Consider the following 23,906-nt stretch of genomic DNA (forward strand, 5'->3'; position numbering starts at 1 on the left):
TTCTAAATGCTTTTAGCTGGTTTGTCCTCTATTTAAAGGACAGTCTGATTTGAAGGTGCCCTCTATTTGAAGGTCAAAACTGAGCCCAAATCTGGTTTAAATATTTTAAAGCCCTAAGTAGAGGCTGGGGTCCCTTGACGTTGCCCATGGTCAAAAGCTAGCACCCCGACAAGAGACTAATCAGCCACACCTGAGCAGACTTACCTGGGCACAGCCTTCTCCATTAGAGTGAAATGTGTTGAATTTAAATTTAAATTTTCGTTATTATGATATACATATAAATTAGAATATCCATTTTTTTGCAAATCTATTCCATTTTTGTTGATGCACTTCATCTTTGGGCACAACATGTAAGCGGCCAACCTAATGTGCACATTCTATTACAATTTATGTGTATATAAAGGGTATGCATGTATACACATGTGCGTACACACATATACTGACTGGTATACACACACACTTCCAAAGCCTACTGAATCCTTTTTCTATTTATCCCCACACTTTAACTGAAGTCAAATTTTGCCTTTTGATTTTTGTTCTCTGTACCTTTGCAAACCGCTTACAGCCGATTGTAGGGGCATGCAAAATGTTCAAATATGTATACAGATATACCGTACTTGTGGAAGATTCTATCTATATGCACACGTGCACCCTGGTCTCTTACGAATCGGGTTGCTTGCCAGAGATTCATGTTTTAGGCGGGGACTTAACGACGGAATCCTCCTTTGCTAAATAATTTCCTTTAAACGCGTGAGGCGTTTCACCAGCTTCCGTTGGCTTTCAAAAAGTCCTGTACCGTATATTAACCGTGCCCTGCCCTGTGGCCTTACTACAAACTGCCATTAAAAATAAATTTACCATTCTTCGCGCGCGCACGTTTATAAAGAAAAAAAAAAGGTTACGCATACCCCTCCCTCTGTATACACTCCCCCCCCCCTCACAGAAAAGCACCTTGCTAGAATATCGACTGGGTGTGTGTGAGTTGTGTATTTTATCGGTTGCCTCGAGGCGGCGGAAAGAAAGCGCCTGTGGATGAGGACGAGAGAGGGAAGCTTGGCGCCCGCTCGGCCCCGCAGAGAGACGAGCCAGGCTTGAGGCGGCGAGGCGGGCACGAGGACCGCCCGCTTCCCTTCGCCGGGCGCTGCTGCTGCCGCTGCTGCTTTGTAGGCCCTGACGGGAGAGGCGGGCCCGGCCTCCTCAGGGAGCGACGCCGGCGGGAGAGAGAATGAGGCGGGCAGGCCGCTGCGGCGCTCGAGCCGGGGCTTGAGGTAGGAGGTCCGGGAAGGGAAGTCGCAGGGCCGCCTCAGCCTCGGTGGAGGAAAGAAAGCGAGGCCTTCTCCTAACTCCCACCCTCTCGGGTCAGTTCTAGAGTGGGGTGGCAGACAAGGGGCTCTCGTGACTTCATGGCCTTGGAGCAGGATTCAAACGGGCAGCTCTCCCGAATACCGCACCCACCCAACTCCGTGCTCCGTGGGAAAGCGAACAGGCGGAGATTCAGCAGGGCAGCGTAGTCTCTCTCTCTCTCTCTCTCTCTCTCTCTCTCTCTCTCTCTCTCTCTCTCTCTCTCTCTCTCTCTCTCTCTCTCTCCCCCCCCCCCATATTTCACTCTGGCCATCGGATGGGAACGGGATGCTGCAACTTGTCCTATCTCGCCCGCCCCTGTTGAGCCCCGGTTTTGTTGCTCTTTGGGAGGTGCCTTTTAAACATTTCAGGTCGTTTCACTTTTCAGGTGTCGGCTCTTAACCTTCCTCGGCTTAAATCTCTGTGTGCGCCTTTGTCACCACATTTTTAGGTTCCTAGTCTTCGACCTTTTCAGACCCAGGACACCCCCCCCACCCCATCCCACCTCCTTTAACCCGAACATGCATTTGGCCACGGAGACCCATTTGGTAATTTTTTGCCATATGTGAGCATGGTGGAAGTGCTCCTGCTTGCGACCCACCTTGGATCAGGCCGCGATCCACTCGTGGGTCCCCACCCACCTGTTGAAGACTAGGGATTTAGGTGAATGCGTCACCAGAGATTTGTGTAGTTGTGCAGCCTGCTCTCCCCCACTGCACAGGATAGGCCTACTCTAACCTGTGATGGCTTTTATCAGAAAAGTATGGCTGCGTTTATTTTATTTTTATTTTTTAAAAAATTTTACTATACTGTATTACTAGCCAGCAAAACAAATACTGCCTTGGTTTGTGAATCAGCGAAGGGAGAGGCTTATTGCAGAGTGAGTGGACACAACAGATGGACTAGATTTCAGCAAAGTGTAATATGCTTTAAATGTGCTTTACATGTATCGTGTGTATATGCAGGCTGAGTCAGGATGTGCTTTGGCAAGAAAGAGGCTGAAGAGAAATAGTTTAAGTTGTTTTGAAAACTGCTACTATAGTTTCACTTTGGGGGATGTTATTTTTGAAAACTGTGTTGTATGGTACTTCTTCAGTTCCATTTGTTTGTTATATATGCATATTGTGTTTTGTAAACTGCCTTAGTGTTAAGTTGCATTTAAATACAGTGGTACCTCGGTTTATGGACTTAATCTGTTCTGGAAGTCCGTTTTTAAACCAAAGCCGTTCTTAAACCAAGGCGTGCTTTCCCTAATGAGGCCTCCTGCCGCTGGTGCCCTTCCACCGTTTGGCTTCCGTTCTTACACCAAGGTAAAGATCGCTAAGCTGAACACTACTTCCGTTTTTGCAGAGTTTGTATACTGAATAGTTCGTAAACAAGGCTGTTCTTAAACCGAGGTACCACTGTATATGTAATAAACAAGATCTTTCGTTCAGGCTCTTCTTCAGGTGTCTGTTTAGAGTTACAAAGAAAATGATCTTTTCAGTGCTGGAGCCAGAAGTATGGCTGGTGCCAAAATAAGACTTATTTCTGATTAAACATATTGTATATTATTATGCTAAGGGTGGATTTCCTGTGCCTCTCCATTCTCTCCTCCTCCCTTTTACTTTGTTTGGTCAATCTGGAAGATGACACACTGAAAACTCCTGCATGACAGCCCTTCATACAAATAAAACAAGACTGTCTGTTGATCACAAATTAATTGTTCCATGGATGGTATACGTTTATAGGTGTATTTATTACCAGATAAAAGAATCATTATGAATTAAGAGGACCAGCTATATTTAAGCCTTATGCTCCTCTTCTAATTCCAAGGTTTAGTTTAAATACAGTATTTTCAGATTAAAACCTACCTTTATAGTTAGAAGTTTTTTTAAGTGTATAACTATTTATTTGAAACACCAAACAATGCAGCAACAACAAATAGTCAACAATACCCGGTATACTTCACTTTCCACTTTAAGCTCAAAATATGTGCTCACATAAGTTTAACCCAATATGTTCCACTACCTTTGTAGTGTTTCCATTGACCTGCCTATCAGAAAATGTTTCTGCTAGCAAATATTAGGCACTTGGTATAAAAATAGTATAATTCGAAAAATAATAATTCATTTCCTCTCTTTCTTTCTTAAGATTTGGTGCTTAAAAATGCACTGATTTATTTATAGCACAATTCAATATTTGACCTAAAAGCGGCATCATGTCCAAAGAGATGAAAGAACTCCAGAAAGGGTGGCACACAGTCATGGAAACTGTTCATAGCAACCCACATGTGAGTTATGAATTTTGTCATTCGATTATGATACTTTTTCTTGTCTTTGGGGGTTGTCTCAATTACAATTCCACTGCAGATTTCTAAAAAGTGATTTTTGAGCCAGTTGGTATAGTGGCCTGAGAGTGTTTGATAAAAACAGGGATTGGAAACCTCTGGCTTGTGGGCCAAACTTGGCTTACCAAGTCTCACCATTTGGCCCATGAGACTGTTTTGCCGACCCGCCCAAGGATTCCAGTAGTACAGAGTATCATAATGGGGTGGGGTTGGGCACCAGCCCCGTGAAAACTAAGCATGCTTAGTATGCATGGGATGCTGATAATTTGTTGAAGAAAAGGAAGCCAAAAACGATGTGGAGGCAAAGTGGAATGGAATATTGTTGTGGAGGGCATCCTGGTATACATGGTACAGAAGACAACAGAAAGGGCTTTCCACCAGCTTTTAGTCAAAGAACATTATTTTTGCCTGCGTTCTGTAGCTCAGAAGCCTCCACTAGCCTTTGCTCTAAGAGACATTGTGACTTCAATTCTCCTATATAAACACGGTTTCACCTTCACAAAATCAGTCAAGAGCCTTGTCCTAAATGGATCTGCCACATAATACCTTCTTTTTAATGGGTTCCCCGCCCCTTTGTGCTTGATGCAAGATGCAGGTTCTGGGGGTGACCAGTGTCATATTTAATAGGATAGCCTTAATGCATTATTAAAACAACCTGCTGCTGTAGAGTGAGAACGCTGACCTCTGAACTACTCCTCTTTCCTGTTTTCACCTTCAGAAGAAACCTGCAAATTAAATCTCCAGTTCTAGTTTTAACTCCCGTATTTGCACAACACTCACCTGCTTTTTTACAAAAAAACAAAACAGAGAACAATAGCCACCTTTCTGCACTGACGCACATCAAAGGAGAATGCCTTCAATTGCATGCAGGATAGAACTTGTCAAGCTTTCAGCTGTCAAATAAGGCATGTAGGAAAAGCGTTTTACACCAGCCTACCTTAATTTGTTGGCTTCCACATGCTTTGGACTACAATTCCAATCAGCCCCATCTAGCATTACTGAGCTAGCTGGGAATTTTGGGAGGGCACCAGATTGGGGAAGGCTGTTCTAGACAGACTGCCGTATTTTTCCGCGTACTGTATAAGACGCCCTCATGTATAAGACGCCCCCTATTTTGGGGGACTCCAAATTAAGAAAACACCCCTCAGCACTTTCTGTGTATAAGATGAGCCCCAATTTTAAACCTAATTTTTTGCTTTAAAAAACCCAACCTAGTCTTATACACAGAAAAATATGGTAATATTCATAGTATGAGAAGATTTGTCTATTAATATTGCTAAGTAAGTGATTTCTTCTTGAAGTAACCACTTCCTAGAATTGTTTGTTTGTTAATTTGCTTAAGATATTTGAATCTTTCTTCTTTTTCACTTTATGTTGCAGGTTATTGCTTTTATGAACTCTCGAATTGGCCAGTACTTAGATGACCATCCTTTCGTTGCGCTGTCACTGTTGGTCTTCATTGCAGCGTCTGCAATTCCAGTTGCGTTCTTTCTGGTTTTTGTTGTTTCCACAACTGTAATTGCCTGCATTGGAGTGATTGTCATGGAAGGTATTCTGTTTTGTTGTTGTTTTTATGTTGTACACTGGTGGAATTCCACCCAGGGACTGGTTATGGCTCAGTATTCGAGCATATGCTTTGCCAGCAGAAAGTGTGTTTCAGGTAGGGCCGAAAATGTCCCCTGTCTGAAACTCTGGGGGGCTACTGTCAGGCAATAACAGATGATGATGATGATGATTTATACACCGCTCATCTGATCTGGCTGGGTATGCCCAACCACTCTGGGCGGCTCCCAACCGAATATTAAAAACACAATACAGCATTAAACAATAAAGACTTCCCTAAACATATAATTGTAGAGTTGGAAGGGACCCCAAGTCATCTAGTCCAACCCTTGGTAACACAGGAGTCACAAAGCTAAAGAATCCCTGGCAAGATAGCTATCCAACCTCTTGTTTAAAAACTTCCCATTAAAGAGAGTCCACCACCTTCCGGGGGATTCTGTTCCACTGTCAAACATACTTCAACATGCCTGCATATCACTGATGATTTGTGTTTTGGAAAATCCCTTCCCACATGAAATGTATATATCTTGGAAGTGCTGACTTGAACACTGTGCCATGTTTAAAATCTTCTTACTGACGCATAGAATCTTATCTCTGGGGAAGATAATTATATTGCCAAGATGCTTCTGGAACCTTGGCTTATTCTTATCCTCAGAGGTAAATGTTTCTATATGAATTTCCTCCTCTGTAGTATTTAAGATAGGGTCAGCCAGCTCACGGTCCACAGAATGCATGGAAACATAAGAACCACCTGGCTGGATCAGGCCTTGTAGCCATCTGGTCCACCGCTCTGTTCTCACCATGACCCAACTGGGTACCCATAGGAAGCCTGCAAGACTAACCTGAATGCAACAGAATCTGGTATTCAGAGGCATACTGTCTCCAACAGTGGAGGTAGAACATAGCCATTGTGGCTTGTAGCATTTTCTGTGTCAGGTTGGGTGAACAAACAGGTTCTTCTGTAGCTGGGTACACATAGTACTGGCAAACCTCCCTCCCATAAGGATATGTGAGGACAGCAACGTACCTGTGCTACATAAGAAGTAGAGCTACATGTGCTGGCTTTTTAAACTCCCCTCCCCCAATTCAGAGATAATAAATTACCTCCTTCACCTCCTTTCCGAATGAAGGGTGCACCTGGTAGACAAGAAATAGGACCTCTGGTGCTGCTTTAGACCTGGCAAGAGGCCCCTCTCCAGCAGTCAAGAAAAGAGAAGTCACCCCAGTTTACTAGAACTATCTAATTAGTCCACCCTATAAGGCCATAAACATAGTTATAAATATATGTGATGGAGATGTGTGGAGGTATCAGTGTTCTGGGATCAAACCTTCAATGAACTGGATAAAATTACTCAACAATCTTCTTAATAAAGACCCCAGAGCTTGCTCTACAAAATTTAGTTTCATATGGACTTGAGAGATAACCCCCTGATAGGATACTTAACTGGTAACTGCACATATGACTACTGCCACTTTTTAAATGTAAAGGTAAAGGGACCCCTGAGCATTAGGTCCGGTCGTGACCGACTCTGGGGTTGCGGGGCTCATCTCGCGTTATTGGCCGCTTGGAGCGGTACCTATTTATCTACTTGCACTTTGACGTGCTTTCGAACTGCTAGGTTGGCGGGAGCTGGGACTGAGCAACGGGAGCTCACCCTGTCACGGGGATTCGAACCACCGACCTCATGATCGGCAAGCCCTAGGCTCAGTGGTTCAACCCACAGCGCCACCCGCGTCCCATACAGCCACTTTTTAGAAGGATCTTAAAGGAGTTAATTTAACAGCTTGGCGCAAAAGGATTTGGCAGATAGCCCTAATAGAGAAACGTACTGTACATATAAACTGAGAATCAGCTAAAGGAAATAAACATAGAAACTCGTTTGTGAAGGACTGATGAAGCTTTATCACTTAAAAAGATATCTGACAATACTGTAAAAGGAAAATCCCTCTGTATTTGTTTTCTCTTTTTCTGAATTTTGTTTTCTCTTTCTGAATTTAAATACTGTAACTCTGCATTATGGGGAAATTGTATGCACATAGAAACCTACTGGAATTTTTGTTTATGATATTTTTCAGTTAGTTGCGGTCTTGATTTTGTAATAGTGTTAAATTTTTGATTAGTCATGTTTGTTATTGAACTTTAAAAAGACAAAAAAGAAAGAGAGAGAACAAACTGTTTTTTGTTGTTGGCAGGTTTTGTAATCTCGTTGGGAGGACTCACCCTGCTGTGTGTGCTTGGCGGATTGGGCATGCTATCAATGGCGGTGTCTGGAGTGCTCAGTGTTTGTTACATGTCTCTTACTACTCTGCTCAGCTACTGGCCCACTCCAGAGTAAGTGTCCACAGGCCCTACCACGAGGAATTGTGTTTCTGAAATACTGTAATAGCAATTATAATTTTGTTAGGGCGGGAGGCATTTATTTTAGAAGTCATTCAGAGAGACTTTCCTGTGGGTGGTTGCCTCACCCTGCCTCATGACTGGGCTGGCCCTGTCCTGGGGTACTTAAGTTAAACTCATTATGCGTGGAGGAAGTGTAAATGAGCTCTCCCATGGCCCCCGTCTTACCTTTCCCGTTTGTCATTTGTACATTGCGCACCCTGCCCATATATAAGTAATGCTATTACCAGATCTGCTTGTGTGTGAATCTGTATCTGGCGTGCATGTTCACGAAAGCAACCCTTGGAGGATCTTTCCTGGAGAAAACTGTACTCCGTAGATGCTATCGCAGTAGACGTAATTACCTTAGGAATGCCACTGTTGCCTTGTTTATTAGGGGAAATTGGCAAGGAACAGCAAATGCCAATCTATGTGAACATAATGTTCATTTTCAGAGCCGTCTTTCCCATATGGTATAGCGGTTCGTTGTGCCAGGGCACCGGCCTCTCAGGGGCGCCCCAGCGAATGGGGGAGCTGCGCAGCTTTGCCGGCAGCCTCCCCTTTCCCTGCACGCCCACCAGCTGCTCCCCGTCAAACATATGGCTGGTGGGCGTGCAGCTTGCCTCCCAAGCCTCTGTGGGGGTTGCTCTCCCGCAGCGGCATGGAGGAGAGTTGCGCACCCCCCCCCCAATGGCTGGCAGTGTGCAGCTTCGCCTCCCCATCCGTGGTAATTTGGGGGTGGTGAGCGGATATTTGCACCCCGATACCACATCTGCTAAAGACGGCCCTGTTCATTTTCCTAAAATGGCGGACAGCAATCAAAAAGGCTTTGCAGCTTGAAGCCCTGGTTCAGAAAGATAGAATAGCAAGCTGGTTCATTGTTATAAATTACACAGGCTACATTTGAAATAGTTTCGATTAATGATTTGGAAATAGCTGGAGAAACCCCCTGCGTGGCATGTAAGTGAGCAGTAGGGAGCTAGACAGAAAGCAGTGGATACCTGAATGCATCGGGGGGGGGGAACTCAAATACAATGAGCAAGCACAATTAATTGTTGCTTATTAATGCTAATTAAAGGCATCTGATGGCATTAAATATGGTAGAGATACTGGGGAGTGGTTAGCTTGCGCATATAATCATTCCTCACATCCACTGTTGCGAGGAATCTCCCCTGTAGACCAGTTACTATAGTCATGCTATTTGGTGGGGACCTCTGGAGCTTCCCCTGCTATAGGTTACGGTACTTCAGCTGCCACCGCTTTCTCTGATTCCTTGTAACAGCACCATGCTCAGAACAGAGCCAAACTAAACACTTAATTCCCAGGCATGTACAGAGTTCCAGTTGAACAATGATGCTCAGAAAAAAGTACCTGCTCTTAAGCAATCTCAGGCAACAGTGCTTTGACACACCTCTGAAAGACCTAGAACAGTCACCACTGGTTTGAATAGACGGTACTGCACTCCATGAAGCAATGGTCTGAAATAATCTTTCTCCATATAGTAATTCCCAACTTGCTCTAATCATACGTATACTCCAGCTGTCCCTGTTTTCCAGAAATGCCGCAAGTACAGACCCCTGATAAATCATTATGTGCATTTTCCCCCTTGGGGTGCCTTTTCAAAGACATTAGTCTGCAGGCTTCAGCCCCTCCATCCTAGGTCTCTAGAAGTGAAATCTCTTAAGTGTGTGTAATTAATGCGCACACACGTAACAGTATGAGCATGAACATAAAGCACACTGCAGGCTGTTCCATGCTACTGAAGCTCAGCTGGCAGCTTGGATGGAACTGAGGATGGATGGAATTCATGGAGGATAGGGCTATCAGTATGCCTCTCAGTGCCTCCTGCTGGGGGACAAGAGCAAGAGAGAGTGATGGGTCTCCTACCTTGCTTCAGTTGCATGCTGTATCTTTTTAAAAATGGGATTGCAATCTTGTACTCAGTACACAGCTAATGAAGAAGCACTATGTAAGATGTTACATTATAGTGCCACCATCAGCCTGCTTTTGTTACTGCTAAGCTGTTTAGGATCGCATTTGCTCTTGCAGCAGAGAGGAGAACAGAATGGTAGTAATAGTAATAGTAAAAATAAATAAATTATACTCCGCCCACCCCAGCTACTCTGGGTGGCTCCCAACAGAATATTAAAAACACAATGAAACATCAGACACTAAAAACTTCCCTAAACAAGGCTGCCTTCAGATGTCTTCTAAAAGTCAGATAGTTGTTTATTTCCTTACATCTGATGGGAAGGTGTTCCACAGGGCAGGTGCCACTACCAAGAAGGCCCTCTGCCTGGTTCCTTGTAACCTCACTCTCACAGAGGGAACCGCCAGAAGGCCCTTGGCGCTGGACCTCAGTGTCTGGGCTGAACAATGGGGGTGGAGACACTCCTTCAGGTATACTGGGCTGAGGCCATACACTGCTTTAATTTCACAGTAAAAAACTACATATGTCACCAGTTGCAGTACATGATGCAGCTGCCATGTCAAGATCTGAACCTTTGGTTTGACCAACGTTAAGCAGCAGAACTCCTGAACTGAATTACATGTCAGATATACCCCAGTACTCCTTATTAATCTGTTTCTACTTTGTGCTTTGCCTTTAGCCTATTAAGGACAAAATAAAAAATTCCTTCAGTAGCACCTTAAAGACCAACTAAGTTTTTAATTTGGTATGAGCTTTCGTGTGCATGCACACTTCGTCAGATATGGAAGGCACCCTATTAAGGACATACAGTATGTTCTGCTGTCATGGTCATTGCTGCAGAGCCATCTCTCTTGACAAGGATGCTGCTGCTTATGAAGCCTAAGTCAATCATTCCACGCAAATAGGGAATCATACCTAAAGTTGGAACTACTTTTCAAAATGATACTGCTAAAACGGCATTGTCATCCCTCTCTCAAAGCAAAATTGTCCTCTATTGAAAAGCATTTTGAAGATGAGTGGGTACATCTAAGGAGAGACAATAATGAGAATTGTTCTGGAAATTCTGAGTAATGGGCATGCTAACCTATGGTACTTGGATTTGTGTGAGCCATGAAATCAGAAATCTGAAGTGTTGTCCCCCCCCCCTTCTCTCTCCCCCAGCAGTCTGTCAAAGAAAGAAATAGCTAACGGAAGCGGGTTTCTGCCCAGCAATCCTCCTGCCTTAGACCAAGATGATGCTAATAAGAAGACTGAATAAATTCAACTGGTGCTTCCAAACACTTCCAAGAGCAGCACTTTTTTAAAAAAAATGCAGATTTTTGAAGGAATTGTTACATTTTCATGACTCCTTGCCTGTCAGAATGCTCAAGTCTTGGTTTCTGGGATAGTAGTGATAAGAACAGTGAATAAATTGGATCAGTGCTTGGAACTGCATTCTTCAGTAGCACTTAAAAATATAGAGTTTTGAAAGAACTGTTACATTATTGAATTGTTTACCTGTCAGAATGGTTTATTGTTTCTGGGACCTGGAGACCAGTTTTCCTTCCGGTTGTCATTATAATTACTGAACCACCATTAAATGTGTTGTCATGTGCTGGACAACTCAGCCACTATAGAACAGGGTCCCATTCTCTTCCTCCATGTTTATCTCCCATGTAGGTCAGTGGATATTTTGTGTGAGAGGGAGTACTGCTGGTCTTACACCTTGTTCAACTTGGAGCATGAAACCCTTCTAACAGGAAGTAATATTCAACAGTGCTGCTAATAATACTTTGAATGTGGAAAAAGACATTCAAGACTTTAAAAAATATTACAACACACATTGTGATAATTGAGCTAGTACCTGTCAAAGATACAGGTGAAAAACAAGTAGTTAAAGGGTTTATGAGTGAGTTTTGTTTTGTTTTTTAATAGGTTGAGCACTTTTGTTGTGTTTTAAATTATTCAGAAGTGATATACTTCTAATTTGGTCTTTCTCATGTTTTCCAGAGGCTTGGGGCTTAGCAGAATACCTGACAGTTACGCATTGTGCCTTATTTTATGTGGGTGTTTCAAAATTAATGTATTTCAGACCGGGTGTTTTCATGCCTGCTCAAACTTTTTTTTCTTAAATAATAACAATACTTTTTGTCTTGCTTAACTGGTAATGCCATTGTAAGAAATACTTTGCCACTAAACAGCTACTTGTTTATCCAACTTGTCTCTGTCTTTGTGTTTTGGATCCATTTGCGCCACCAGTGAATGTGAGTGTGTACATATATGAGAAAGAGACCGTTAATAACCAGCTAAAACCCATAATTGATCTGTGTGTTTGGTCCAAACCCAGACTGCTTCTAACAAGGATCCAATGGCACTTGCCACTGCCACAGCTTATTTGCAGTTGTTGCGACAAAAACCAGCCAGTCCATAGGGCAACAGAACTAGCGACATCATGTTTCTAGACAGTGCGAGTTGCACAGACTCTGGATGTCTTTTGAGACACAGGTGGGAACAATGAGAGTTTGAAACCTGCCAGTGGGCAGCCAGGCATGGCTTGAACTAATAATGAACCTTCATCAAAAGAGAATCCATTGCCTTGGTGCTGCTACTGAGAATGCACTGTCTCATTTAGCTACTGATCATGTTTGAGATGGGGGCGATGGGCGGTGCAGAAGAGAGCACCCATGCATTTGTTTATACTGAATATATGGGTGGGGTCATATTTAGAAGCATTTAATTGTAGAGTTAACCTATCCATTCTGAAGGAAATCAGCCCTGAGTGAATTATGGTGCTGGAGGAGACCCTTGAGAGTCCCATGGACTGCAAGAAGATCAAACCTATCCATTCTGAAGGAAATCAGCCCCAAGTGCTCACTGGAAGGACAGATCCTGAAGCTGAGGCTCCAATACTTTGGCCACCTCATGAGAAGAGAAGACTCCCTGGAAAAGACCCTGATGCTGGGAAAGATTGAGGGCACCAGGAGAAGGGGACGACAGAGGATGAGATGGTTGGACAGTGTTCTCGAAGCTACGAACATGAGTTTGACCAAACTGCGCAGGCATGCCTGGCGTGCTATGGTCCATGGGGCCACGAAGAGTCGGACACGACTAAACGACTAAACAACAATAATTGTAGAGTTGGAAGGGACCCTGAGGGTCAAACGGTCCAACCCTTTGCAATGCAGGGATCACAGCTAAAGGACCCCTGACATTTTTTAGAAGGTGTCCCTAAGGTGTCAGGTGACTTGTGTGCCAGTGCAGTTCTCCCTTAGGGCGGAAGTGTACAATGACGTTCAGAGCAGTTGGGTGGGTCAGCCCTCCACTAAATAATGAGATCTGTGGGTACCAGCTCACAAAGCTCTGCCACTATGCAACTGGGATAGCTCAGGTTTGTAGAGCATGAGATTCTTAATCTCAGGGTCATGGGTTCAAGCCCCATCTTGGGCAAAAGGTTCCCTCATTGCAGAGGATTGGACTAGAATTCAGGCATGTCCAACAGGTAGGTCGTGATCTACCTGTAGATCACTTGATGTCTGGTAGATCACTGGCTCACCCCAAACAAGCTCAACAACTTTGTCTCCCCCCAAAAAAGTTCAAAAGTGTTGGCTCCCCTCAAAAAAGTTCAACAGTGTTGGCCTGCACCCCCCAAAAAACAGGGCTTTCCTTCCTAAAAAAAAGCTCAACAACTTTGACCTGAACCCCAAAAAAGGGGGTAGATCACTGCCAGCAGTGTCTTGGGAGTTGGCCATCCCTGGACTTGATGACCTTCATGGTCCCTGCCAACTCTTGTGATTCTGTCTCTTCCATAGACTTTACACACTGTTGCTTCTGAAATCCTCCTGAAATGGAGTCTTTGTAACGCCTTTGATGGATGGCTCCCTGGAGTTTCGAACTCTGGAGCATGCTAAATTGATACATAATATTTAAGGCCCCTCTGTTTCCTTTGCATTGATCTAAACACATTTTGCTGAAGGATAGTGAAAGAGTTTGCCACTAATTGGCTGCTCTGGCTGCCTTCCCTTGTTGAAAAGGTGAGCTAGGGCCCTCTGTTAAAAAGCAGCAGCGTTACATAAAGCACTGGATGCTTGCTCCTAGCTGCCACGTAAGGAGCCCCAGGAGGAATGCTGATCCCACTGGAACTGCTTCTGTCCCAAAAAGAGGCCTTGGGAGGTTCCACGGCTTAGTGACAAAAGCATAGCCTTTAGCTTTTGCATGCAGATGCTAACCAATCCAATTTTTAAAGTCCAGGTGGACTGTGAAAAGCCTCTTAACTGGGACATAGCATAGCTGCTGCCAGTTCAAACAGTACCAATGGCCCAGTGGCCTGATTTAGCATAGGACAGCTTTTGTGTGTTTATATGTGCTTCAAATTACGCCTGGACTGGAAATGAATGGTATTGGAGAACAACCCCCGCTCATCTCGCGTTATTGGCCGAGGGAGCCGGCGTACAGCTTCCAGGTCATGTGGCCAGCATGACAAAGCCGCTTCTGGCAAACCAGAGCAGCACACGGAAACGCCGTTTACCTTCCCGCTGTAGTGGTACCTACCGGTATTTATCTGCTTGCACTTTGATGTGCTTTTGAACTGCTAGGTTGGCAGGAGCAGGAACCAAGCAACGGGAGCTCACCCCATCGCGGGGATTCAAACCGCCGACCTGATCAGCAAGCCCTAGGCTCTGTGGTTTAACCCACAGTGCCACCCGCGTCCTTCCTTCCTTACATTTCTTCAAATGTAGAAAGCAGAATTGCACTCCCTTGCTTGGGATGTATTCTCCATCTTGTTTGCTAAAAAGGTAAAGGTAAAGGACCCCTGACAGTTAAGTACAGTCGCGAACGACTATGGGGTTGCGGTGCTCATCTCGCTTTACTAGCTGAGGGAGCCGATGTTTGTCCGCAGACAGTTTTTCCGGGTCATGTGGCCAGCATGACTAAGCTGCTTTCTGGTGAAACAAGAACAGCACACGGAAACACCGTTTACCTTCCCGCTGTAGCGGTACCTATTTATCTACATGTACTTTGGCGTGCTTTTGAACTGCTAGGTTGGCAGGAGCTGGGACTGAGGAATGGGAGCTCGCAGGGATTCAAACCGCCGACCACCTGATCGGCAAGCCCTAGGCTCAGTGGTTTAGACCACAGTGACTTCCATATAATAAAGCAACCCAGCCTTCTACAGGGGTGGGTGGATTATCCCTAGGCAGAGTCTCTTCCAGGGTTTATCTCAGGCATCCCCAAACTTCGGCCCTCCAGATGTTTTGGAATACAATTCCCATCTTCCTCGACCACTGGTCCTGTTAGCTAGGGATCATGGGAGTTGTAGGCCAAAACATCTGGAGGGCCACAGTTTGGGGATGCCTGGTTTATCTTGTCTTTCGCCTTCTATTTGTTTATTAATCTGCATCCTTTTCCTTTCCCGAAGGCAAAACCAAAGTGGTCAGCACCATGGTGGCTTGTACCCTTTGGGACTGTTAGGGCTGGTGTCTGGGAAGCCAACACTAGGCACTGCAGGAGCCAATGCCAGGCAGGGCCAACTCATTCTAGTTAGGCCCTCATCCTCATCCCTGCTCAGTTCTACAAGGGCAACACTAAGACTAAGGAGGGGGATGCTGACAGCAAGGGTCGCCCACTAGACCAGCTGTCAGTAGACAGGCAGGTGGGGGCCGCCTGAGGACAGATTGAGGTTGGTAGGGCACTGCCCCATTTGCCCTAATGGACCAGCCTCCACTGGGTTGGCAGGCTAAAATCAATTTGTAAATAATCATGCAAGTAACTTAAATTACAAAGCCAGAGCCACACACACACACACACACACACACACACACACACACACAGAGAGAGAGAGAGAGAGAGAGAGAGAGAGAGAGAGAGAGAGAGAGAGAGAGAGAGAGAGAGCATGCATAAAAATCCAATTCCATAGCAGCAACAAGCAGAGCAGATACATTGCTTCATTAAAAATATGTTGAGATCACTTTTCAAGGTAAAAAAAAGCCCTCCTGGGGCAGCTGTAATCTAAAAAAGCACCAACTTATAAAATGCAATTACAGCAGCGTGACATGCTGTGGGCAGATTTCCTGCATTGCAGGGGGTTGGACTAGATGACCCTCAGGTTCCCTCTCAACTACACTGTACAAATGAGTCCAGAGATAATTTTAAAAGCAAGACTTCCCACATCCCGCTTTAGAGCAGCTGGCTGGTTTTCAGTGACTGTACTTTGGACCACTGAATCAGGAGTACCAGTAGAGAACCTTTGGCATTCCAGATGTAGCTGAATTGCATCCTTGGTCCTGGTTGCTGAGCTGTCGGGAGTGGTAGCTCAGCCACATCTGGAGGACCAAATGTTCCCCATCGCTGCTCTAAACAGAGAAAAGGAAAGAAAGAAAAGTCTGCCTGAGGAAACTGACTCAGTAATGTGTAATGAAAATACAGTATTGATAAAGCCTATTTGCTTTTCTCCTTTGTCAAGGAACTAAATTAACCAGGACTTGAGTGGCTTTGTAATTTTGCAAGCGAATGGAGAGGGAGAATCTGTTTTCCCTTTTCCATCCATATGTTAATTCTAATGGTAGAAATTCCCGTGGAGAGGGTTATTCTCTGAACAGCAAAATAAACCAACTCTTAAAGATTTGAAGGGCAAAGAAGGGTCTGTGCTTTTGAAACTGCCTTTTCTTATTTTAAAAAGCACTTTGGGAGGCTTTCGAGTAGGGAAATGAAAGGAGTCAATGGGTGCTAAGTGCTTTCTTTCTCCCACCCCCTCCCTGTATTATCTGACTGATTTGTTTTTCCTTCAACTGGTATCAAGATAATTATCAAGCATTTTGCTTAATATGCAAAGCAGTATTTGTTGCTTTCTGGACTCAGGAGTGAATGCATTTAACAAGAAAGCCTCTGCAAATCACAATGCAACAGAGTATTAGGGAATGTGCTTTGAAATGCTGAGATGTCGAGCTTCAACGGTTGCTATTGCTGCTGTACATATTTTATTTTTTTTACTTTCTTCTAGATTGTGTCAAATGAGTTTGCATGTGTGTGTTGCTTGCTACATTGTGAACCGCCATTTAGGCTGCTGTTTTAAATAACAGAATGGGGCATTTTGTTTTTATGTCTAGCTTTTTATATATACAGGTAGATAAGCTGCCTTGGGAGGGTTTCATACGTTTTTTTTGGGGGGGGGTTGCCCTGAAAGTCTATAAAATAAATTACAAACAGGCTTCCTCGTTGGCAAGAAATGGGAAACATTTCTAATTGCGAAACCAGCAGTCGGCATCTCAAAAGTTTGATACTGCAGTCATCACAAGAGCTAAGAGATTACGGTAGTTGGTGACTAGCACTAATCAGCCATCTATCAATTGTCCCATTAGCTACTTGATGAAATTCAAGTACGTTTTGGCCTGACGAAAGCTCAATATAGATGGGCACTTAGAGACGACTGAAGATAGTGCTTGTCTTTGGAGTGACAGAGATTGCACTTTAATAAATAAAAACTGCCAACGCCCATCCTATCCTATACAAGGAAGCCCCATGGAGTTCAACAGAACTCTCTCCCAATTAACGTCCTTAGCAGGGATCGATACATTTTCCTGAGCCCGTGGGCACTTTTGGAAACCGGCGGCATCACATAGGAACAAAGGAAACTGCTTTACACTGAATCAAGTCATGGGTCCGTCTACCGTAGCTCAGCACTGACTGGCAGCAAGTTCTCCAGGATTTCAGGAAAGGAGCTTCTCTCCCAGCCCTACCTGGAGATGCTGGGGATTGAACCTGGGACCTTCAGAACGCAAAACAGGTGCTCTGCCACTCAGCTGCAGCCCCTTCTCCAACACACAAACATACAGCAACCAACCACACTCCCAAGCCTTCTTTCAAGCAGGGCAGGAGACCCTGCTGTGGGGTGCAAGGGAAAGCCTCTGTGGGTCCATGCACCACCAGCAGGCATCCTTGTTGGTGACCCCTGGTCTTTGGGGCTGCAGCCAAGTTGTGTTCAAAGTGTTGCAGGGAAGACACCATATTTAATATGGTCTCGAAGCCATGATTCTTCAACATCAACTTCATTGGACTGGTCATGTTGTGCGGATGCCTGATGATCGTCTTCCAAAGCAACTACTGTATTCCAAACTTGAAAATGGAAAGCGTAATGCTGCTGGTCAACAAAAGAGGTTTAAAGACTCTCTCAAGGCAAATCTTAAAAAAAAAGTATGGACACCAACAATTGGGAAACACTGGCCTGCGAGTGCTCCAATTGGAGACCAGCCTTTACCAACGGTGTCATGGACTTTGAAGACACCCGAACTCAGGACGGAAGGGAGAAATGTGCTAAGAGGAAGGGACGCTTGGCAAACCCTCACTGTGATGAACTCCCACCTGGAAACCAGTGTCCCCACAGAGGAAGGACGTGTGGATCCAGAATTGGCCTCCAAAGCCACTTATGGACTCACTGTTAAAACCATGTTCATGGAAGACAATCTTACTCAGCTATGAGTGCTCACCAAAGAAGAAGTAATATGGTTGCCAGCCCAACCTCCGAAGGGTGCAAGATTCCAGGGGTTCAAGGTTTGTGTTTCCTTTGGAATGAGGGGCAGCAGAGACTGTGATATCTTCATGATAAATGGTTCATTTACACATATGTACAACCTGAGCCTATGAAGGGTCTTGCTTCTCTCATAGCCACAGCCTTGGATGTGAGCAGAAATCAGGCATCTCTCTCCACCACAGGCTTCAGCCTGCTTCTTCCCCTAGCTTCTAGCTTGCACACACACAGCTCTGGCCTTTGTCTTTCTAGCTACCAGTGAGTTGAGGGAGGGGGTCACCCCTGTGTTTTCTGCCACTGAGCCTCTTCCTTTGCTACCTTATTGACCCATTACCTCACCAGGAAGAGTGATTTTCTCTCTCTCAAACCAGCCAACTAGAAAATTTAAGCCACATTCACTTCATGCTTAAATGGGGTGTGAGATTTCAAATGGCATTGTACATGTGCAGATAATCGTGCATGCACAGAGGAGAGCTTCATGGATAGGCTAGAATAATAGAATTGTAGGGCTGGAAGGTATCTCCAACTTCCAAGGGTCATCTAGTCCAACCCCCCTGCAATGCAGAAATCGCAGGTAAGGAATTGCTGACAGATGGCCATCCAACCTTTCTTTAAAAACCACCATGCTCCGAGGCAGTCTGTTCCACTGTGAAACAGCTCTCACTGTCAGAAGGTTCTTCCTAACATTTCATTGGAATCTCCTTCATTGTTATTTGAAGTCACTGGTTCGGGTCCTCCCCTCTGGAGCAGCAGAAAACAAGCTTGCTCCAGCTTCCCACGACAGCCCTTCAGATGTTTGAAGATGGCTATTTTATCACCTCTCAGTCTTCTCTTCTCCAGGCAAAAACTCTCTCAACCGTTCCTCATAAGGCTTGGTTTCCAAACCTAGTTGCAAGGGTGGGAAATCAAGAAAAAGCCATACAGGTGAGGTTGGTCGAAGACATTCCCCCACCTCTCTGATGCCAACACCACTATGTAAATGTAGCTTGAAATGCCATGGGAGAGGGAATGAACATGCAAAATTCTCCTTTATTTCCAGGATCCCCCTTTTCATCTGCCTGCTGCAAAGGTGTTGCAGTGATGATATTCTAGACTCTGTTTCTTTCTACTCTGGTGTCAGTTTTGTCCTGAGGGTGGTGCAGAGAGCAGGCAAAGTCTGGTTTCACCACCGCTCCCTGCCTTTGCAGTCGCTTTAGAACGCATCCACTCGGCAAGAGAAACTGCTGCTTCCAGCTGCACAAAAGGAATCGCTTGGAGAATGTTGGTTTTACAGGCTCTCCTGGGGATCCAGCCTCCCTCCTGTCATTCTTCCGTATGAAACAGCAATGAAAGCATGGCATCTTCCGACCGCTGATGTGATCCAGTTTCCCTTCCCCGAAGGATGGATTTCCACGTGAATCACACCGTGAGCATGAATGACAGCACTCCAAATATCTCCAAGATAGGACAAAACTTTTCCCACAACGGTAAGTCAGGGGAGGGAGCCGTAATATTTTGAGACAAGAGGAAGGGATTCTTTTCGGTGGGAACTTTATATGGATTCGTGTCTGAATCTCTTTCCATGTCAGAGTCAAATGTCAGACCCACCAACGTCTGTGTGCATTAGGTTTATTGCAAAGGGAATTGGGGCAGGTGATAGCTGCACATTAAACATTATGTGTGTCTATGTGCAGGAACTAGTGTATGCATTTATATAGGCAGCCACAGCTCTGGAACTGTGTGGCATAGGAATATGTAGAGTTAGTTAGGTGTGCAAAGCTCTTTTAATTCGGAGGCTTCTGCATGCATTTCCTGCACATTTATACCACTGTTATGGTCCGATGTGTCCACGAGAAATGCTCTTTCTCCTGCTGTAACAAACATAAATGGTGCTGTTTTCTCCCAAACGCTTTGGTAAATAAGAGGCAAGGAGGATGTGCTATGTGTCTATTCCGAAGCCTTTTCCATGGAAGAAGCACAGTATAGACCCTTCTGAGTTCTTCTGGTGCTTCTCTCCAGTCACATTTTGCAAGATTAGTGTGACTGCAAATGGGTGCAATGGGCTCTGTGCAAACCAGACATGTGCAAAGGAAAGCTCAATAGAGGAGGCAGGTGATATTAGCAGGGGTGGGGAACCTGCGGCCCTCCAGATGTTGCCAGGATAACACTCCCATCCTCACTGGCTGTGCTGGCTGGGGCTGATGGACACCAGAGTCAGAAAAAACATCTGGAGGGCTTATGGGACATTGGATACTTATTCATTTTATTGACCAAAAATAAGACATTCCCTGCAAAAGGGTGCTTATCAACTTTGGAAAACATTGCTTTGCTGGGAGCTTGTTGTAAACCAGGGGTGGAGAACCTGTAGTCCTTCACATGTCATTGGACTCCAGCTCCCATCATCAGCCCCAAACAGTATGGCTGAGGACAGAAGTTGGAGTCCAGGACATCCATCCCTCCATCCCTGCAATAGCCCTTAATTCATAGAGGGGACAAGGCAGAATGAAGCTAGAGGATAACACTTTGTGCATCTAACCAAGTGGACCCCAGTCCACAAAAAAATGCATGTCATAAGCTGTTTGATACCGCAAGAGCATCTTCCTCTGTATCAACCACCTTGAGCCCCGAGATCAGCAGGGGAGGCCCTATTGGTGCTGCTGCCACTGTGGGCGAGGTGTGTGTGCCCAAGTGTTGCTGACCCTTGACATTCCATTTGTGGAATGCCCCCCCCCCCAGGTGAGGTGCACCTGTCTCTCTCATTTAACAGCTTTCAGGTGCGATTTTGAAACATCCCTGTTCGCTCAGACATTCTATGGTCTGAAGGATGCTGTTCTGGCCAACCTTGACATTGTTTTGTAGGAATAGGTTATTATTATTTTAAAAAGAAGGTTTTCGCTGTCTCTAGAAGCATGCAGCTGTAATGTTTTATTATTGACAGGCTTGCCGTTCTGGGCTCCTTCGGGAAGAAGGGTGGGATATAAAATTAATAAATAATGCTACAAGGTAAGAAGAGACTGCTGGATCAAGCCATCTTGAACAGCATCCTGTTGTCCCAGTGGCCAACCAGGGACTTGTGGGCAACCGGCAAACAGGACCCGAGTTCACCAGCCCTCTCCTCTCTTGTGCTTCCCCAGCAACTGGTAGTCAGCCTCTGACAGTGAAGGGTAGAGCATAGCCACCCTAGCCTCCATTGATAGCCTGACCCTTTGTGGACAGCCATGTGAGCATCATTTGAAGTTATTCTGTCTTTCCTCTCCTTCCCCGCTCCCCTGTCGGAAGGCGACCCCAGCCCCGCAAGCTACTCTACCTTCATCATGCCCACCCTGTTTGGCATCATCTGCCTGCTGGGCATCATCGGCAACAGCATGGTGATCTGCGCCGTCTTCAAGAAACCCAGCCCCACCAGCAGCGTCCCGGACATCTTCATCATCAACCTATCCATGGTGGACTTGCTCTTCCTCCTGGGCATGCCGTTCCTCATCCACCAGCTGCTCGGCAACGGCGCTTGGCACTTTGGAGAAACCATGTGCACCATCATCACCGCCCTGGATGCCAACAGCCAGTTCACCAGCACCTACATCCTCACTGCCATGTCCATCGACCGCTACCTGGCCACGGTGTACCCCTTCACTTCCACACGCTTCCGGAAGCCCCCTGTAGCCATCTCGGCCATCTGCATCCTTTGGGCTCTTTCCTTCCTCAGCATCACTCCCGTGTGGATGTACGCAAGGCTCATTCCCTTGGGCGGAGGCTTGTTGGGCTGCGGGATCTGCCTGCCGGACCCTCAGCGGGACGTCTACTGGTACACCCTGTACCAGTTCTTCCTGGCTTTCGCCATCCCTTTCGCCCTCATCACCGTGGCCTACAGAAGGATCCTGCTGAGGATGGCAAGCTCCTCGCAAGCCCTGACCGGGCAGAGGTGCAGCAGGCTCCGCACCAAGAAGGTGACTCGGGTCGCCATCGCCATCTGCCTGGCCTTCTTCGTCTGCTGGGCCCCTTTCCACGTCCTGCAGCTGGTCCAGCTGGCTGTGCCTCAGCCTACCCTCCCGTTCTACTATGCCTACAATGTGGCCATCAGCCTGGGCTACGCCAACAGCTGCCTGAACCCTTTCATCTACATCTTGCTCGGGCAGAACTTTCGCAGGCGCATTGTCATCTCCGTCCGGCCTGCGGATGCCGGGGAGGAGGTGACCCAGAACCAGGTCAAAAGCGCACGGGGGCAGCCCAGCGAGTCTGGGCAGCCTCTGTTGCATCTGGTCTCTGTTTCAGCCAGGTAGGGATGAGAATGTTGCAGCCTTGTTGCCATTCATAGTCCAGTTAGCCTCAGGGACTGATGATAGTCCGCTGATAGGAAGAAGAAGAAGAGAAGAACATTCACCTTTATGCATCTAACTCAGTAGGGTCGGCAGCAGGAGTAGCCAACATGGCGCTCTCCAAATATTGTGGGACTGCAGCTCTCATCAGCCGCAGCAAGGGGCTGTCAAGGATCAGGGATTGCATTTGTATACCTGAAGGAGCTTCTTCACCTCCATCGTTCAGCCCTGACACTGAGGTCCAGCTCTGAGGGCCTTTTGGTGGTTCCCTCATTGTGAGAAGTGAGGTTCCAGGGAACCAGGCAGAGATGCTGAGCAGGGCCAAGGCCATTTGAGGGGAGGAAGGGAGGGGAGGCACCCCAGGAGACTGGGAGGCGGTTGGGCTACTGTGCTTTCACGCCGTGGAGGAGGAGGCTGGGGCAGCTTGGAAGTGTCAATTTGGGGGGCAAAGTGGTCAGGGTCTCATAGAGTTGGTGCCTATGGTCAGCAGCTCTCTAGGGCTTCAAACAGGGAACTACTGGGATAAACCTAAGTTAGGCTAGGCATGCCCATTCATTTGAACAGGTCTGCTAGGATTGGCTACAAGCCAGCCAGGGTTCTCTCCGACCCCGAATGCTAAGACCTTCTTCCCTGTTAATAGATTCTATCATGCCCCACACAAGGCTGTTGAAGGGTTGTGTCCAGCTTGTAAACACACACACACACACACACACACACACACACACACACTTCCTAAAGTTGGCTAAATCTGAAAATCTTTTTCTTTTTCTTTTTTGAAGTGAGTTGGGATGTGTGCCATTCATTAACAACGTATTTAGAGAACCAATCTGAAAATCTCTTTTTCTTTTTTGAAGTGGGTTGGGATGTGTGCCATTCATTAACAACGTATTTAGAGAACCCTGTTATATATTCTTTAACACTAAGTATATGAGTTTACCTGTATTGGTTTTTTGACCAACTGAATGATTGCAACTTGAACCTGCTACACAACAATTTAATTTTGTTTGGTTTCACTTCAAGCTTGGCGTGATGTGCAGGAGGTATTTCAGCTCATTTGAACCGTGTCCTTGAAAAGTTTTGAATAAAGAGAATATTCAGTGTGGATTGTGTGAGCAGCTTAAATTTCCAAGAATATAGGAACTTGCCATGTCTTGGGTTCTGAGCCGATGCATACATATTAATTTAAACCTTTTCTAGAAGATTGGGTTTAATCCACTGCCTACATAAAAGCATTCATTTAATTTCCACAGCCCTCTCTGTGAAGGTTCTTTTTTATTTTTCCGAGTGTTTGAAACTTTGGTTCTTTATTAAAAGATTGAAGGGAGCGGGGGAAGAAACACAAAACATCCTTGGTTCAGCGGATGGCAGGCTGCCGCAGAAATGTTTCTGGGATGAAATGCAACAGCCTTTTTGATATCAGAGCTATTGTGAGAAGATTGGTGAAACCAAATGCATTTCTCATCTCTCCCTCCCTAGAAGGAATAGAATAGTAAACAAATTGCAATGCAGATTCTCTCTCTCTTTTCTCTCTAAGAAGGGCTGCCTTAAGATGTCTTCTAAATGTCAGGTAGTTG

General features: G+C 45.7%; 2 protein-coding genes across 5 annotated transcripts; both read left to right on the plus strand.

Annotated features, from left to right (window-relative positions):
• Positions 1-1,206: 1,206 nt before the first annotated feature.
• On the plus strand, positions 1,207-11,736 carry LDAF1 (lipid droplet assembly factor 1). Of its 4 annotated transcripts, none has more exons than XM_035131527.3 (5): positions 1,207-1,358; positions 3,475-3,613; positions 5,051-5,219; positions 7,427-7,565; positions 10,702-11,736. In XM_035131527.3, exons 2-5 carry the CDS (start codon positions 3,542-3,544, stop codon positions 10,796-10,798), a joined length of 477 nt encoding a protein of 158 aa, XP_034987418.1. In that variant the 5' UTR covers positions 1,207-1,358; positions 3,475-3,541; the 3' UTR covers positions 10,799-11,736. The 4 variants fall into 4 exon arrangements, with proteins under 4 accessions (XP_034987418.1, XP_088513061.1, XP_034987417.1 ...); XM_088656935.1 differs by having other exon boundaries at positions 10,705-11,736; XM_035131526.3 differs by having other exon boundaries at positions 1,207-1,268.
• Positions 11,737-19,203: 7,467 nt separating this feature from the next.
• Positions 19,204-23,438, plus strand: LOC118093130 (melanin-concentrating hormone receptor 1-like). Its single transcript, XM_088656730.1, has 2 exons — positions 19,204-19,506; positions 21,299-23,438. The coding sequence occupies exons 1-2, from the start codon at positions 19,422-19,424 to the stop codon at positions 22,294-22,296; spliced, it is 1,083 nt and encodes a 360-aa protein (XP_088512856.1). The 5' UTR covers positions 19,204-19,421; the 3' UTR covers positions 22,297-23,438.
• Positions 23,439-23,906: the final 468 nt, after the last annotated feature.

Source organism: Zootoca vivipara, chromosome 13, assembly GCF_965207765.1.
Source record: "Zootoca vivipara chromosome 13, rZooViv2.hap1.1, whole genome shotgun sequence".
NCBI lineage: Eukaryota > Metazoa > Chordata > Lepidosauria > Squamata > Lacertidae > Zootoca > Zootoca vivipara.